This window comes from Prionailurus bengalensis, chromosome D2 (assembly GCF_016509475.1).
Source record: "Prionailurus bengalensis isolate Pbe53 chromosome D2, Fcat_Pben_1.1_paternal_pri, whole genome shotgun sequence".
In the NCBI taxonomy this organism is placed as follows: Eukaryota; Metazoa; Chordata; class Mammalia; order Carnivora; family Felidae; genus Prionailurus; species Prionailurus bengalensis.
In genome coordinates this window covers 21,706,011-21,723,496 of record NC_057351.1, presented here as the reverse complement: position 1 = coordinate 21,723,496, position 17,486 = coordinate 21,706,011, and the positions used below count along the sequence as shown (strand labels likewise).

The 17,486-nt window shown below is 40.4% G+C and overlaps 1 protein-coding gene across 16 annotated transcripts in view; it reads left to right on the top strand.

Annotated features, from left to right (window-relative positions):
* ANK3 (ankyrin 3) overlaps window positions 1–17,486 on the top strand; it is a 697,552-nt gene that overhangs the window by 345,525 nt on the left and 334,541 nt on the right. For 4 of the 16 annotated variants that reach the window (XM_043596409.1, XM_043596406.1, XM_043596408.1 and 1 more), the window contains exon 1: window positions 10,605–11,747. The exons of 3 other annotated variants lie outside the window; for them this stretch is intronic. In XM_043596409.1, the coding sequence (XP_043452344.1) occupies window positions 11,634–11,747 (114 nt within the window). In that variant the 5' untranslated portion in view covers window positions 10,605–11,633. Of the gene's footprint in view, window positions 1–10,597; window positions 11,748–17,486 lie in introns of those variants that run through there. 9 more of the 16 variants (XM_043596394.1, XM_043596393.1, XM_043596407.1 and 6 more) reach the window with 6 other exon arrangements.

Genomic DNA, 17,486 nt, shown 5'->3' with positions numbered 1-17,486 from the left:
CTGATCAGCTCCCTGACATGGTAAAACACATTACATGTCTGTGGCAAAGTGGTATTTCTATTTAGTAAACCCTACTATCACCACTTATTGAATATAGACTTCAGCTAAATGTTACTAGATTTTAGTATCATGTCTGTGAAAAAAAAAATCTCCATATTGAAGATTTTGGTGTATATTTTATTTTCATTGACTGGACTATTGAGGCCAATTTCCATCCAGGAAATAGTTAATGCAGTGTGCAATCTGTATGCACAAGCATGTCTACAAGGGGTTATTGAAATTTTGTGGGACCCAAATTAAATTAGATTTAAATTAAGTAGATGCTGGAGAGAATTTTTAAAGTAAGGCAAAGTGTTATGAAATCACCACCTCTGCAGGATAGACCATGGAACGAATATTTTATTGATATATTTTATTAGGTATGCTGCAGGAAGGTACAGAACACGTCTGGGTGTGTAGAATTGAACGCATGGTTTCTCAGGTGGGAGGAAACACTGAGGAAGATTCTCCACATATCCAGATCTGTAGCGGCTCTGTGCCTGCAGCACTGTTGTATAGGCAGCTTTTTCCATGTCAACACCTGCTCATTAGGAAATGGACCAACACTCCCCAAGAGCTCTCAGATGGCCTGAGTTTTGTATCCCTGCCAATCTGCACTAGAATTTAATAACAACCGTGAGGTGAAACTTGGGCCTTTCCTCATTGCTAATCCCCCAAACCATCTGGCCTTTCCCTTTCTCTGATTAACGGTAGAGTGTATGTGTTGGGGTGAGGGAGGAGGTTGGAGACAGAAGAAGAGGAATAAACCTATCTTATGTTTCTTAAAGGACAATCCACTCTCCATCAGAGCAGATAGAGGTCCTTGGAGATCATAGCTCTAAGCGCATTCTTCCATTGCGTCCACATCTTTGCCAGCTAGTTGTTTGAAAATCGTACCATTCATTTACTATTGACAAACGTCCAAGTTTAGTTCTTGTAATGAAATAATGCCGAAAAGAAGCCTGTAAGTCTGTAATCATGATTCTGATATTAAAACACAAGGTTATGCATGTTCTCTTTCATTTTCTATTAGTTTTAGTAGAGTATTAGAAATACAGGAGATACTCCATAAATATTAGTTTATTCCAGTGCTTTGCTCTACAAAGGATTTGAAGTCACTAACAGGAAACATTTAGAATATGATAGCAAATTACAAATAAAACATTGGAACTTTGTAGGGGAAGAAATAGAATGCAGAAGTGAACCACATGGCCAGTGTATTGCATAGAGAACATTGTGGTTTGGGTCCTGTTGAAGTCTCACTCCAGGGCAAATGCTCCTCAAATAGAACTATGTATGGGATCAGTTGTTCTACTTCAAATTGCTCTCTTCCTCATACTACCGAACACTTGTTGAGTTTGGGTGTCATAAAGACATGTGTCGGATCATGCTACTTCATAAGGGAAGTGTCCAACAAATATATTTCAATGAGTGAGTTAATAAAGAACTTTGACTTGTCTGTACATAGGATAGAAAACACCCATAGTAATGTCTTTCCATGACTCAAATGACAGTTACTATGTTCAAATACAAAGGGTAGATTCTTTTGCAAATATACACACAGTCACACTATGTATGTATATACATGTGTATACACATAAACATTCCAAGCATCCATTTTGGACACTAGTGTTCATTCACTCTATTTTTCAGAAACCCTCAGAACAGTATGTCGCAAGTGATATGATGCCTTGGAAGAGGGGTCAGCAAACTGTGGACCTTGGGCCAAATCCGACCTTGTTTTTGAATTGCCTACAAGCTAATCGTATTTACATTTTTAAATGGTTGAAAACAAATCAAAAGAAGAATAATACTTGATGACACGTGAAAATTATGTGAAATTCCAATTGCAGTATCCATAAATAAAGTTTTATTGGATCCTAGCCACATTCACTGGTTTATATGTGGTCTCTGGCTGCTTTTTGCATTGCAGCGACAAAGCTGAGTAACTACAACAGAGACTATCTGGCCTACAGAGCCCAAAATACTTACTATCTGGCCTTTAACAAAAATATTTGCTGACCCTTACCTTAGAAAATACAAAAAAATGAATAGGATGAAATCTGCCTGAATCAAGCCACACTTCATAGTATTTGGAAAGATACACCCTCTACCCCACCCTTTTTTAAAAAAGAAAAATTGGAAAAGAATAAGAAAATTATTTTCAACTCTTATCTTTTTTTAAAGGGTGTCATAACTTATTTTTTCCAGACATATAACCTTATATGCCAAACAGAATATTTTGAATAGTCAAACTTTATTCCTTAAAAATTGAAGTCCAGTTGGCACGACAATATTCTATTAGTTTCCAGCCTGCAACATAGTGATTCGACTGTTACACCTGACCCTTGAGCAGCATGGATTTGAGCTGCATCGATCCGCTCAACACATACTTGTTTTAAAGAAATATAGTTCAATACTGTAAATGTATTTTTTCTTCTTCATTATAACACTTTCTTTTCTTTAGCTTACTTCATTGTAAGATAGTATATATAATACATATACAAAATATGTGTTAATCAACTGTTTATGTTATTGGTAAGACTTCTAGTCAATAGTAGGCTATTAGCAGTTAAGTTTTTAGGGAGTCAGAAGTCAACTGTGCAGAGAGTTGGTGCCCCTAACCCCCATGTTGTTCAAGGATACACTATAAATACTTCACAAAGTGCTCACGATAAGTCTAGTTACTACCTGTTACAATACAAAGTTATTGTAATATAACTGATTATAGTTCCTATGATGTACTTTTCATCCCCATGACTTATTTATCTTATAGCTGGAAGTTTTCACCTCTTAACCCCTTCACCTGTTTTGCCCATCCCCACACACTTCTCCCCTCTGGCAACCACAAGTTCTCTGTATTTATGAATCTACTTCTGTTTGTTTGTTTGTTTGTTTGTTTTTTCAAATGTTACTAACCCTTGTGATTATATCCTAACATGATATAATAGAAGGGCAGGTAAAAAGGTACAAGGTTATGGAACATACAACAGAAAGTTTAATTTGTCTAATTTATAATTGGCCTTGTGAAGCAATGTAAGAGAGAAAGCCTACCAAGACTTACCGTAGTAAGGTAGGAAGAGGAAGATCCTAAATGCACTTGGAGACCCCGTGGAATGCCTTGTGATTACATGTACTGTTTTTGTCTTCTGTGATCATATTATTTCATAAACATTAGTGATCAAAGCATATTAGCAATAAGCAGATACCATTATTTCCATTTTACATGAGGAAAGGTCTATAAACTTTGTATATAGGTCTTTTCTAGAGCAGTAAGTCTGTGTCAAATCTGAGAAAATAGACTTTTTTCTTTTTTGTCAGATGGAAATCTCTGCATGATTGATATGGTCTAAAGTACGGTGAATTATTACCTGAGTTATAGTGTGAATATCTGGCTGATTTCCTTTCCAACCTCTCTGGCACAGTGCTCAGTCATCATTATTATACTATCCTTGGTCACTATAGATGACCTCATGAGTGAACTAAAAAATTTCTAAAAATAAGGACATTTGCTTTCTTTAAAAAAAAATTTATTTATTTATTTATTTTGACAGAGAGTGTGGGTGGCAGGAAGGGACGGAGAGAGTGGGGAGGGAGAGAATCCCAAGCAGGCTTCAGGCTGGCAGGGCAGAGCCAGAAAAAGGGCTCGAACCCACAAACTGTGAGATCATGACCTGAGCCAAAACCGAGAGTCAGACACTTAACTGAGTCACCCAGGCACCACAAGAACCTTTACTTTCTTATGCACCACTCTATCCCTCATATACAGTGTTAGCAAATGATCACAGAGTAGGCCAGCAGATTCCTGAATTTTTAAATCCTATCTCCTTCATACCTTTGACTTTCAGTTTCCTCTTAAAAGAAATATTAAAAAAATTTTTTTAAGTTTTATTTATTTTTGAGAGACAGAGAGAGACAGAGTGCAAGTGAGGGAGGGGCAGAGAGAGAAAGAGACCCAGAATCTGAAGCAGGCTCCAGGCTCTGAAATGTCAGCACAGATCCCAACGTGGGGCTGGACCCCATGAGCCATGAGATCATGACCTGAGCCTAAGTTGGACACTCAACTGACTGAGCCACCCAGCGCCCCTTAAAAGAAATGTTTTAAAAGTGGGCTTACTTTCCTTATATCTTGACCAGAACATACCAACAGAAGAAGAGCACATAAGTCAATCATTGTCCTTCCTATAATTGTATTTTGGCATCACAGAGTGTGTATTCTGGGAGAAAGACTTTAGAGTTCCTTTCCTTTTGCAGATACTGGAGTAAAGACTGAGGAAGGATAAGGGACTCCTCTAAGGTCTCATAGCCATATGTAGCGAGGTTGGGGTAAGAGCTGTTTGACCCTGCTTGCTTGCACTGTCTTTGCATTGGGCCACTTCAAATATGATTATTGTATAAACATTAAATAACAAGAGTTTAGTGAAATATCTAAAGAATATCCTCTCATAAAATATGTTATGTTTCCTATGAAACAATGAGATTTATCTCCACAAGATCCATAGGAAAATTTATTCTATTACTTAGTAGACATATGACATCCATGCTATTGGAATAGTTATTAAACTGTCAATTAAGAAAAGGTGATGGAAGCTATAAGTATCCACATAGTTCATGAGAGAAGTGATACAAAAGCATCTATTGTTTATCTTTAGTAATAGCTATCTTTGAAGCGAGCACATTACTTGAGAAAACATTTACATTCACCATCCGCCACTGTAATCAGTGTCCTAGTTTAGGCCATGTGAGGGAATTCCTACCCTAATGGAGTGGAAGACTCAACTCAATTGTCTCCTCACCATCTTCATTTATTTTTCCTGGAGAATCAAAAATGGAAAGAGGCGGAGTCCATGAACAGTTGTTCCTACCCAGTCACTTTCAATTTGGTCACAAAGCTTTATTTCCTTCACAACACTTGGAACTCCCAAAGCTATCTTCTTCCTGTATCTGTTTGCCTACTCCCCCCCTCCCCCATCCCACACTGACAAGAATGGAAGCTGCAAGGCACGGGGCCTCCTCCGTCTTACTCACCACTGGCATCGCCAGTGCCTATAACAGCACCTGGACCATAAAGGGAAATCCTCAGTGCGTGAGCAGTTGGCTAAGTGACTGGACTATGCGGGGGTCAAATTGTGAAACTGTGAGCTCTGTGGCTGATAAAGAGGGACTTCATTCCTGACTGAGTAGCACTCTTCTGGGTGAACTCTTCACTATGCCCCGCTCTGCTTCCACAGCATCTGAACATGCGCTGTAATTGCTGGTTGACTTGTCTCTCTCTCCCATCCATTGCTTGAGGGCAGGAACCAAGTTCCAGTCATCTGTATGTACCAGGTGCTAACCACAATGACCAACAGGGTGAATGGGCGAGTCCATGAACGCCTGAATGGTTCTTTTAGCACAAATGCCTGAGAACATACTACCTTTGTGTGCTTCGCCTTTTCAAACAGAAAGCATGACTGAGTGCTGAGTGTCTTCTAATGCTTTTTTGGAGAAATATCTGTCTTTGGGAAGATAATTTCTGGCAAATAAGGCCCTCTTTTTGTTAATATACACTATATAGACTATCACTATAGTGTGAGCCACACATATATTTTCAAATTTCTAACAGCCACATTTCAAGACCTTTTTAAAAAGTTAAATTTATTTTAATATGTTTTATTTAACTGAACATATCCAAAATAGTCTCATTTCAACATGACTTAATATATAAAGTTATTACTGAAGTATTTTATATTTCTTTTTTCTTGAAATCCATTTATTTTATGTCTTAATTTGGATGCTAAATTACTGGAAATACTTGATCTGTATTTTTCAACTAAAGTTTAAAGTTGAAAAAGTAGATTCCCAAATCCAGGTTGTTTTAGACACACTTAAATGTGTTCCAGTATTTGAATCGAATATGTTTTTTTTAATGTTTATTTATTTTTGAGAGAGACAGAGACAGAAAGACAGAGACAGAGACAGAGTGCGAGCAGGGGAGGGGCAGAGTCCGAAGCAGGCTCCAGGCTCTGAGCTGTCACAGAGCCCAGCATAGGGCTTGAAACCGCGGACCGTGAGATCATAACCTGACTCGAAGTTGGACGCTTAACTGACTGAGCCACCCAGGCACCCCTGAATTGAATATGTCTTTAAGTTTAAAATTTAAATTCTAGACACACTAGTCACATTTCAGTGCCCAATAGCCAAATATGGCTGGTGGCTACTGTATTGGCCAGATAGATTACAAACTCTCCTTAAAGGAAGATTATAGGAAAGGTATATTTATTTCCAAACACCCACAACCTTCTATCACTTCAGGTCGTAGCATTTTGGATTCGTGAGATGATGGCTTCAAAGTTCTTTGGTCCAAGCTACCTCCTTCCGTAAGAACAGGGGCCCAGAGAGGAAGTGGCTTGTGCAATACATTTCATTCACCCACCCTGCTTGGTGCTGGCTTCCAACGCAGTGCTCTGCCAGGCACTACCCATCTACTCCTTTGGGTCAGATGGAAAACAGGGATGTCCCTGTGGGGGTCTTCCCTGGAGCATGAAGGATCCCTGCTGTTGGCCAGTGTGGCTGTGATAGAGAGACCTTGGGGAAGCCATCCCCATGTGCCTGTCCTTGCTGCACCTGTGAGGTGACAGAAGCAGCTGGCAGTTTGGGGCCAGCTGGCTCTCTAGCACTGAGGTCAGGCCAGTTAGTTGGACAGTCTTCTCTAGGGACAGAGGGCAGACTGAGCAGTAAGAGAGATGGGCCCAAAGCCAGTGCTCATTTATCCGAAGGTGCCACCCCTACAATGGTGTGGGAAGGACCTCCAATCTTTCAGTATTGTCCAACTTTTTTTTTTTTTTTTTTTTTTTTAGCATTTCATGTGTCTCATCTGAAAATGAAGAATACATGACGATGAGTTGAGTATTTCCCAGGGTGCTTTTTTGTCATTTACAACCATTGACAGGTTTAGTGCTTGTTTTCTTTCTTGTTCCCCACGTTGTTCAGAACCTGCTCAAGGTCTCTTGACATCATCTTTATCTAGGATGCCAAAGTTAATGAAATGACGATGGATCCATTTTTCTTTGTGAAGGAAAAATATTGTGACTCTCACGGTGAGGCTGCTCTGTTCCCGAGGAAGCTGAAGTGGGTGCAGTATGAAATAGTTTTCCTTCCATCAAAATACACACTTTGCTCATTACTGAGAGCAGAGGGTAGCGTTGGGAAGGTACAGCCTCCCCACCAGATGGGAACTATTTTTTCTTTTCTTTTCTTTTCTTTTCTTTTCTTTTCTTTTCTTTTCTTTTCTCTTTTCTTTTTTTCTTTTCTTTCTTCCTTCCTTTCTTTCTTTCTTTCTTTCTTTCTTTCTTTCTTTCTTTCTTTTTCTTTTTTTCTTCCTTTCTTTTGGTTTCCCATCCTCCATTTTTCTGTATACTCTCATCCTCCACTTCTCTACATTACTATGTAATATTTTTTTCAAAATGCACAGTTACTGTAACTTCAAAACGACCAAGAGATAGTATCCTCCTCATAGAAATCACACACACGTTGTTTGTGTGTCAACCCAGTTCAACAATGTGGAGACACAATATAGAATGACACCTCAGAGGGATCAAGTTATTAATTGGCTGAAGTAATAGTCAAAGTTTATCTCAAAATCCTGGCAAGGTGTATACCTCAACTGTGAAGAAAAAATTCCCTCACTGGCATCTAAAGTCTGTAAAACATCTTAATGAGTTGACTTGGTTTTGTTTCAGTGGGATATTTAGTCACCAACTTGTGATTCCTGGATTAGAAATCACTCAAGGTACAAATATTACTCCAGCCACCAGAAATCCAGCTAAAAAGGGATTTTTACTTTTTTGTACTAGTTTTATGTGCATTACGCACAGATAGGAAGTACTATAAATGAAATTTGTCATTTTTGGTAAGAAATCAGGAATTATTTTGGACAAAATCATAAGGAAAATTTTAACCAGAGTTGCTTTTCAACATAAATTCTGGTAACCAAGGTTCAGGAAAGGAAAAGACCAGGACTCCTTCTTGCTTCAGTTGGCTGTTTTTCAAATTTGCTTACCCAGGCTGCCTTCTGCAGGAAGGGTAGGCAGTAGGGCTGGGCTACCATTCTTTCAGTTCAGCCAAGTGGCTCCACTGTTATGTTTGTTGTAATTGCCTTTCCCATAGGATTTCTTCAAAGAAGGATTTCTGTAGCTAACAAGTTTGGAAGATCAGTCTTTTACTTTATTGTAGAAAGGATGCTTTAGGAATCCCTATACCTGGGACTTTTCTAAAACTAGAACAGATTCTCCTCCCGCCTTCCCTGGAGAGGAGTGGCTTAAGAATAGTTTTTCTTTAACTTTCAACAGCTATGATATTCCATGCCCAGGCCATCCCCATCCTGTCCAGTACACCCCCATGGCCAGTGTCAGGAAGCAGGATTGGAATACTATTCCTTGCTGTAATACTATTCCTGTATCTCCTTCTTGCTGTCAGAGAGCTGCCTCTCTGCTCAGAGATACACTCTTGTACCAGCTGCACCATCCTTCTACTTTGGGGATTCGTACTAATTCTGTAACCTTGCAGAAGAGAGCAACCTATTCAGACTTAACTGGAAAAGTTTTATGAATCTTCAGAGAATAAAGTTTTTAAAAGTTCTTTTCATGTTTTATTTTTAGCTCTTATAAGGGCTTGCTTTCTAGAATTACCGACAGAACTGTCAGTTCACTTTGAGAGGAAAAAAACTAGTATTTGTGGCTATCCTGGGTAAATGCCTTTGTATTGAGAGTAAGTACACAAGAAGCTAGGGAGTTACCTGTCAGGGCATAGGCTGGATAGGGAGAAAGGAACTAAGACTTTAGTAGTATAACCATCAAAATCTCAGACCCTCAGGGCTGCTTCCTTGGCAGCATTGCTGTTAAAAGTTCTGGTTTATTTATTTATTTTTAAAATATTTATTTATTTTTGAGAGGCAGAGACACAGAGCATGAGCAGGGGAAGGGCAGAGAGGGAAACACAGAATCCGAAGCAGGCTCCAGGCTCTGAGCTGTCAGCACAGAGCCCGGAGCCCAATGCAGGGCTCGAACTCATGAGCAGTGAGATCATGACCTGAGCCAAAGTCAGACGGTTAATCAGCTGAACCACCAGGTGCCCCAAAAGTTCTTCTGATTTAGAAATGGAGGACAAAACCCCACATTTTTTGTGAGATTGGAAATCTAAATCAAGCAAGCCTTAGAATTTATTTTTGATGGATCCACCACTTACTGAAATACTCCAAAATCAAACATAACAAAAACTTTATATTTTGTTGACATAAAGATTGTGATGGACTCAACTTTGGGATAATTTGGGGAAAACAAACTATTATTCTAGAGAAAGTGTTTTGAGAAATACCTGTGAATGGTCGTTTTCCTAATTTCCAAGTATGCTTTGGCTGATAGAGATCAATGGGAAAGTATAGGTTTGCCAGCCTCAGACAAAGAGGTTACTCTGATCAAGGATACTTATAAATATATTTTAAAGTTTCATTAGTGTCTACAAAGAAAGAAAAAAAAAGGCCCAGGAGCCAGTGGGAAACCAGCCAGTTCTTTAGCTGGCTGGTCCTTCAACTTGCTGAAAATAAGGAAAGGAAATTGTATGAATGTTCCTCAAAAGTGCAAGGTGATTTATAAAAGGGAGACTATAAAAAAGTTTTAATTTTCCTTCTTTTCTCCACTCCACCTATTCCTGTGACAATAAAAAAAATTCTTCTGGTAGAAAAAACACTTATTTTTATTACTAAGATCCAGATATGGCTTATTGCTTTTGGATCTGAGTCACCTTTACTTCCCTTCCTTCCTTTTCTCCTCCCTCTTACGAGATGATGGTTTGGTAGGCAATGGAGAACGTTTCCAGGACTCTCTCTTGCTGAAGATGATTTCTGTGGGGAAGCAGCACATGAACATCAGCGCACGCAGTAGCCCCTTGGGAACAGTTTGACCTGCCTGGTTTTCAGGTGGTTCACGGTGAGGCTCCAGAGGAGTGTGCCATCCACTGGCAGCAGGACTGGAAATCCATGGGCCCAGCATCTTCCCTTCTCACTGCCTGTCACTGCCCGGCAGAGGGTAAAGCCCCCTACAAGGGGACAGGGAAGAAGATCTGTGATGTCCGAATCAGAAATGTAGTGGACGGATGTTTGCAGGAGCTCCCACTGGGGGTTCTTTATGAAGCACATGAACCACAGCCCCAGAGAACCCAAGCAGCTCTTCACGTGGCACCTTTGGACTTCTTGCTTCAGCCTTTGCACACGTTAGCCGTCACTCCTGCAAAGCCAAGTGCACCCATCTCCAAAGTTACAGATTTTTTTGTATTGGGAGAAGCACATGGACTTACAGTATAGGAAGCACACATACAAAGTCTTTTCAACAGAGCATCATTTTTTAAAAAAAAATTTTCTGCTCCTTTTCCTAGTGAATTTAGGGTTTCTTACCAGAGCCCGAGTGTTTTAGATCCGGTCTACCATTTAGCCATGTCTTGCTAATGCTGTGTGAATACCACGTGTGTATAAACGGCTCCTGACTTAGTATGTTTCTTCCAGTGTGTGCCTCCTGGCAGAAGCCACCCAGCCACCCCATTGCCAGCGCTCCGCTTCACATCATGAATATTCAGAGGCTGCAGTCATTGAGGACTCAGGTGGCAAAAATAGTAAGGTGATGGAAGCAAACCCTGACATGAAAGCCAGGGCTGCATTTCAGTGTCTCCACAGCCCTGAGTGCTGCACCCATCCTCTGACCCATGGACCACATGAGAGGAGAGTCCTGGGGAACTCCTGTGAATCAGGCGTCTGTTCCATACACCAACATGCTCACGTCTTTCTGTATGATGTGTTGTAATCAGCATGTTGTTTTTAAAAGACAACAGGCCCCTCTGTAGTCCTCTCCCACAAAATGCATTTAGGCTGATAGTTCAGCATAAAGGATGCACTGTTGAGGCCAGCAATGCCTGCATTGTTTTCCCTGTAATGCAGTCAGGGTCTCCTCAGCAAAATTTAGTGTATTTTGTGAAATCTTATTTTATATATTTTGTCACCAGCAGCAGTTAAACTAAAGGAGGAACAGCTCCATTCTATTACGGGTTAAATTATGCTCTGTGCCGAACTAGTGGTGATGTATAAATTGCAGCCCTGTCTTTTTTCCAAAGGATTCTAAAATAGGTTTTCCGAATTAGTGCTGGATTTTCGCTCCTGCATGTGTGGTGACTCTGGATTTTTTCCCTTCAGAGAACCATCCTTTGCAGCATTCCCCCTTCCGAGGAATCACTTAGACACTTCCAGCTGGTGGCAGGGGATACAGCCATAATACAGCTTCCTCTGTCCCAGCTGTCTTTTTCACTACGATAAATGCATTACGATGGCTGCACTCTCGTGTAAAGGTTCAGGTAGAGGAAGGTGTAGGATGAAGTCTGGAAGCCGTCTTTTGGGTTTTTAAAAGCTTCAGCTTCGACAGCATCTCTGCATTTTGAATGTCTTCCTGCTTCTGGTCAAAGGTTTCTCTCCAGTGATTGGAATGCTACTGTAAGCCTGGTTAAAGGTGCCTGAGGATATCACCTTATACAAGGAAGCCCTGCGTGCTTGAGAAGAGCTTTTTCAATGCATTATGGCTCATGCAGCCTCACAATTAAAGAAAAACAGGGATTTAGAAATCAATGCTGAAGAGGAGACTGAGAAGAAAAGGAAACACCGCAAACGGTCCCGGGATCGGAAGAAAAAGGTAGTTGTATACGCCAGAGCATAAATCTTGCCTGGATTCTTTTTGTTTTAATCTCCTCCTGGCGTCTGTTAGAAGCATTAAGGGCTATTTTTACGTGCTGTGTAGAGTATAAATTGGGAACGGATGATAAAACCCAGTGGCCGACCATGGCCAGAGGATGGGCTAGGCAGGGGGAGAGTCTGTCCTGTGTGGGGGTGATTGCAGTGCTGATGCGGAAGGTGTGCCTGCACTTGACACAGGCAGGGGCATGTTGCCATGACACAGAAAGGTGTTGCAAGGGAGTTCAAAGTAGTTTCTTCCCAGCCCGGTCAAGGTTAAATGGACTGCGGTGACTTGGGTCTGAGGGAGAGGCCAGGGAGCCGGTCTTTGTACTTGTTGGAGGTCTAGGCTCGTGGAAAAGGAGCTTTTGTGCTAGAACTACTGTCACATGTGTGCATTTCTCAGGCACATCTGTGACCTTAAAGACGTAGCAGAAAAGTCATTTCCTGCTTTGCTTTCTTCCCCTCCTTTTGCCTCTTTTTTCTCTGAGGTGCTTTTAGTTAGGTTGTGCGATGGAAACAAGCTGCCAGAAATGACTTTCTTTTGTTAAATGAAGCTGAAATCACAGAGGTTTGTTATTCTCTGCTGGGTGAGAGGGATTATCCTGAACGCAGGAATTCCCATGGCAGGGCAGGGACCTGCAGCCTTCACCACTGATTGCTTCTGATTAAAGCATGGGCAGTGATCATCCCCGACTGATATTCTATGGCAGGGGGAAGATAGGAGGAATATTCTAGGTCAGTGGTGTTTCATTACAGCCGGAGAGTACTTACTGAGTGTTTAGTGGCTGTGCCCTTAAATGTGACTCCTAGGTACCCACTGGGGAGTGTGGGCCCGAAGCACTTTTCCTCTATGGCAATTAATAAAAATTGACTAAAACTCTGTGATCTGAATATGAAAGTCAGGTCATAAAGCATTTTTATGTCTCTTTGTGAGAATTCCCAAGGGAAAGATAATCTTAATTTGCTGTGAGCAGTGATGCATGTGCCTTCTAAATGACATGCAGATTTCATCCACCACATGTACCTCTCTTCAGGGCTGATCATGAATATTTTTGGTGCCTTTGCCATTTTCTTCAGAGTTAGGATCTGTGAAAGAAGGCTCTCTGTGTTTTGTTATGTGGCAGACTTTATGAGATTGAGTTTGGAGAGGTACAGTCGCTTTGCTGCAGGATGTTAAATATAGATGCTTCCTACTTCAATATTCTTGTAAATAAACTTCTTGAACAGATTTTCACAAAAGCACAAACTCAGGAAATTGTTGGCAGGCATATTTCAGAGTCATGCACAGCAGAGTTGTGGAATTGCCATATTTTGCCAGGTTCTGGTCTAATTGCACTGTATTAGGTTCATCTGTGGGAGGTCACTACAGAGTGCCCACTCTTCACACATCTTTACCCACTCCCACCGTGATAAGCTGGCTTCTAAGAAACATGAGAAAAGAAGGTACATATATTTGTATAAAGATACAATCGCATCGTTGCTGTTAATACTCTGTATAAGACTTGTTAGCCGAGCCAGGCTTATGCACCGCAGTTTCCTGTAGTGATGACAGGCCTGCTGCCTTGGGGCCTGGGCCCCTGTTTGACTTGGAAGCAAAATAGGGAAGGGGTGAGGCAAAGGGAGCTTCTGGGCTCACTGAGCTGAAGCAAATGCTTTGTGGACCAAAGTGCTTTGTTATGAGTACAACAGAGTCTGTCCAATGTAAATCTCTTAGCAACCAGGAGGGAACATGGAGAAATATCAATATCGCTATGTCAATGTGCAAGCAGATTTAAATGTTTTGTTCTCAGGACAGTCACAGAGTTGATCCAGAAAGTGGCCTGTGGATAACACTTTCATTGCCATTGTACTAGTTAATTCACGACACACTAAAACCAGTATATTCCCTATCAAAGATACATGCATTTCAGGAGATTTAACATTCACAGTCCAAGGATTTTAGGGACTGCTTTCAAAGTACAAAGTCAACATTAGATTACTTTCAAGACATAATCTAGATTCTTTTTCAGTCATATAGTATATATACCACTTATTCTCTACAAAGTGAATTGTTTTTACTTGGAGTTTCTTTTTCCTACCTTTTCCTAAGATCCTGATGAAGGCTTTTGGGTTACTTTGCTCCACGTTATAGGCCCCATAGCAATTGGAAAAGCTTCTCTTATGTACTTTGTGGGTTATTATGGGGTTCATTCCTCTTACTTATATGTAGAAATATCCTCTAGGATCTTTTAATTACATAAAAGTAATAGTAATTTCATAAAGTCACAAAATAGAAAAGCTTTAGATAAACGTGAAGAGTATCTATTTTGTAAAGGAATTTGATTCATGGTACCCCTGTAATTGAAGTTTAAACAAGCCCAGGATGAACTTTTCCTGATATATATATGACATAACCTCATACAGTATGAGATATTACTAAGTATTATAATCAAGTCAGAATGTGTATATAAAATTAACATTCTATTCACATTTCATCAGTTCTTAAAAAATCCATGATTGCACATTTGGTCTGCTATGCATATTGATAACCATGAATAAGTGGCTACCAATCAAAAAACATAGGAAACTTTTGGAATTTATAATTACTTACATTTTAATAATGGTGTGTTTTATTCTTGCCATAGCAACATTAGTGTCAAGGAAAGGAAAAATCTTCCTAGTTGCTAAAGGGAAATGCATTTAGATGGACAAACCTTTAATCTTTTTATCCCAATTTTTCTGACTTGAAGCAAACAAAAAGCAACTTTCCCTGAGTATTTTGTTTAGAAGGTGTCTTTCCACTGCATTTACCCATCTCCTTTACGCACACTGTCCCATCTCTCTTCCCTGATAGATTTTCCCCTTCACTCTCCTCTTCTCCCAATGGGCCGCTAATGCTGGCAGTGAGTGGGGTGGCATGCCAAAGGTAGACAGAGTGCCTTTGGGAGGGGACAATATTGGATCTATGCTCTGACTGAGAAAGTTGCAGAGAGGAACTCTTTATATTCCCTGCACTGAGCAAGGTCCTGGCCCACGGGCGGTGGTCAGTGGATAACCCAAGCTACCATGAGTTCATGAGGACTAGAAGTCACAAATGCTCTCAGGGCCACACTTCCCTTGTTGCCTCTGGCCTCTGGTGCCACATTACCTGGATATTTTGCTTTCTCTCCATGTAAACTATAAGGTACATTTCAATAATGAGGGCTATTAGGAGAAATAACATTAATTTGTTCAATAATTTTTTTAAATGTTCACAAGTATGCTTGTATATATTTATTATGTCCTATCAAAAAAAAAAAACCCACTTTGAGGTGATCTAAGGATATGTATACTAAAAAAGGAGACATTTATATGCATTGCTGACACAGGGTATACTGGGATAAAGGAACAGTCAATTTTATGATTAATATCTTTTCTAATTGTTGACAACAGACTCATGCAGCTATTCAGTGGCAGAGCAGGAATGAATATTTAGTGCTTCATTTTTGCATTCACGTATTCATTCAGCAAACATTTACTGAGTGACTTCTGTGGATCAGGCATTGCATTCAGTGTTGGAGGCAAAGCTACAGGAGGCAGAGTGGCAACAGTACAGTGACTCCCTGCAGAGAGAGGAGATCACTAATCACCCTTCATAACACATGTAAAGGGAGCCACAGGAGCCCACTGTAAGACTGCAGTTCAACTCAAATGGGCTCAGAGAAGGTTCTCAGGGAAGCTGAGCCTTGGAGGAGGAGTGAGCAAGACAGGCAGGCAAAAGGACAGGAATCCCATGCCCAGTGTGATGGAAATAAGAGGAAACATTCATGTGTGAAAAGCAAACATAAATAAGGAGCAAAAGGGATATGGCTTGGAAAGTGGTCAGAAGCCAGATCATGAAGACCTTTGTATCCCATCTCACAGGGTGGGAAATTACCTTCTCCAAGGAGAGAGGGACTTGAATAGACTTAAATGGAGGCAGTAGGAAGAGTAACTGAATGGCTTTATGGTTTAGAACCATCACTCAGGCATCCATGCTGCAGATAGCAGCCGGGAGAGCCTTCCGGAAGCACGGGTGGTGATTCAGGAATGAGAGATGCTGAGGGTCTGAACCAGGGCAGAGACTATGACAGTGGAGAGGGGGTGTTGCATGCAAGAGATATTTAGGGGAAGACTCAACAGAATTTGGCAATGGACTGGGTGTAGGATGTGAGAGGGAGAGATCGGATTCTAGGGTAACTGCCAAGTTCCTGGCTTGAAGCGGAAGATGAATAATTAAATTTCCTGGATTCATGTCTTTTATTCCAGGGCATTTATTGACCACCTAAAATGTATCAGGTAGGGTTTTAAATTGCTTTGTAGGTAGAGGCTCATTTAATCTTTATAACTACCCTACAAAGAAAGTATTTATTATCCCCATTTACAAATGAGGAAACTGAGGCAGGAATCCATTAAGCATTCCCATACTATTTAGTGGCAGATCTAAAACTCCAGTGTGGAAAGTCTAGCTGTCTAGCTTGTTCTTTTACCTACAACACGGAACAGCATATGTAGTTAATATTTTCACAGCTACATATCAAAATGGATTTGATTCAAAGAACCTTCTAAGTGATCAGCTATTTCCTAGACATTGGGAGCCTTAAATAACAAGCTTTATATCGCTAAGTAACCCAGTGCACTATGGCAGTGTGTCTGTTTTTCTTACCCTCTGCAACAGATTTTAATGTTTTACCAGAAGAATTTATTTTTTTAATTTTTGAAAATAAATGGAAAATTGCCAACACCAGGATTTCAACTCCTCAAAGACATGTTGCTATAATAACATAACAATGTCTTAGGTGCTTACTGTATACCAGGCAATGTGCAGGGTGATTCCATGGATTATTCTACTATTTTTCTCACAACTTCTGTATGAGACAGGTATTATTTTCATCCCCATTTTTTTTTATAGCTAAAACATAGACTTAAAGAGAACAAATAACTTGCCTGAAGTCATGCAGCTTCTAAGTGTTGGGTCTACACTTAAACTTGGATCATAGGACTTTGGAATCCATATTTAACCACTAGGTTTATTGTCATAAAAATCTACCAGTCTCGTTTAGGATTAAAGCAACTTAAAGATTTGAGAATAAATTTCAAGAGAGATAAATTATTGAGTGTTATCTATTGCTATAGAAGCTTGATGCTTCCTGACATTTATAGGCCTTCTCCATGCCTAGCTCCCGATGTACCTATGGCACCCATGATGGAAGATACCAGGCAGGGGAGGTTTTGTACTATAGTGACTGGACTTATGAGGGTGAGGGTAGTGTGGACCAGTATCAGATAAAGGGAACCCACTCTGCGTCCTGTTCTGCTGAGAACATAGACTCCAGATCTCTAGGGAGCCTGGTTTCTCTCTCAGCATCCTTTATGCTCTGCAGTATAATTATAAGCTCCGTGTGTCTCACCCAGGAGACTATAAGCTCCTTGAGGGCAGAGGTGGTGTCACAATCTTCTACTACTAAACTGGTGCTTGCAGGGTAGGAAGTGGATGGGAGGGAGGGAGGAGGTGGATGGATGAGAGGCAGTACCATGCAGTGATTAAGAGTATGGCCTATATGTAAGATTGTCTGAGTTCAGGTACTAACACTCTTAGCTGCTGTGACCTTGGGAAGTTATTTAACCTGTCAGTGCCCCAGTTTTTTTACATGCAAAATGAATATAATAATAGAATTATTATTATATTATTATATTATTA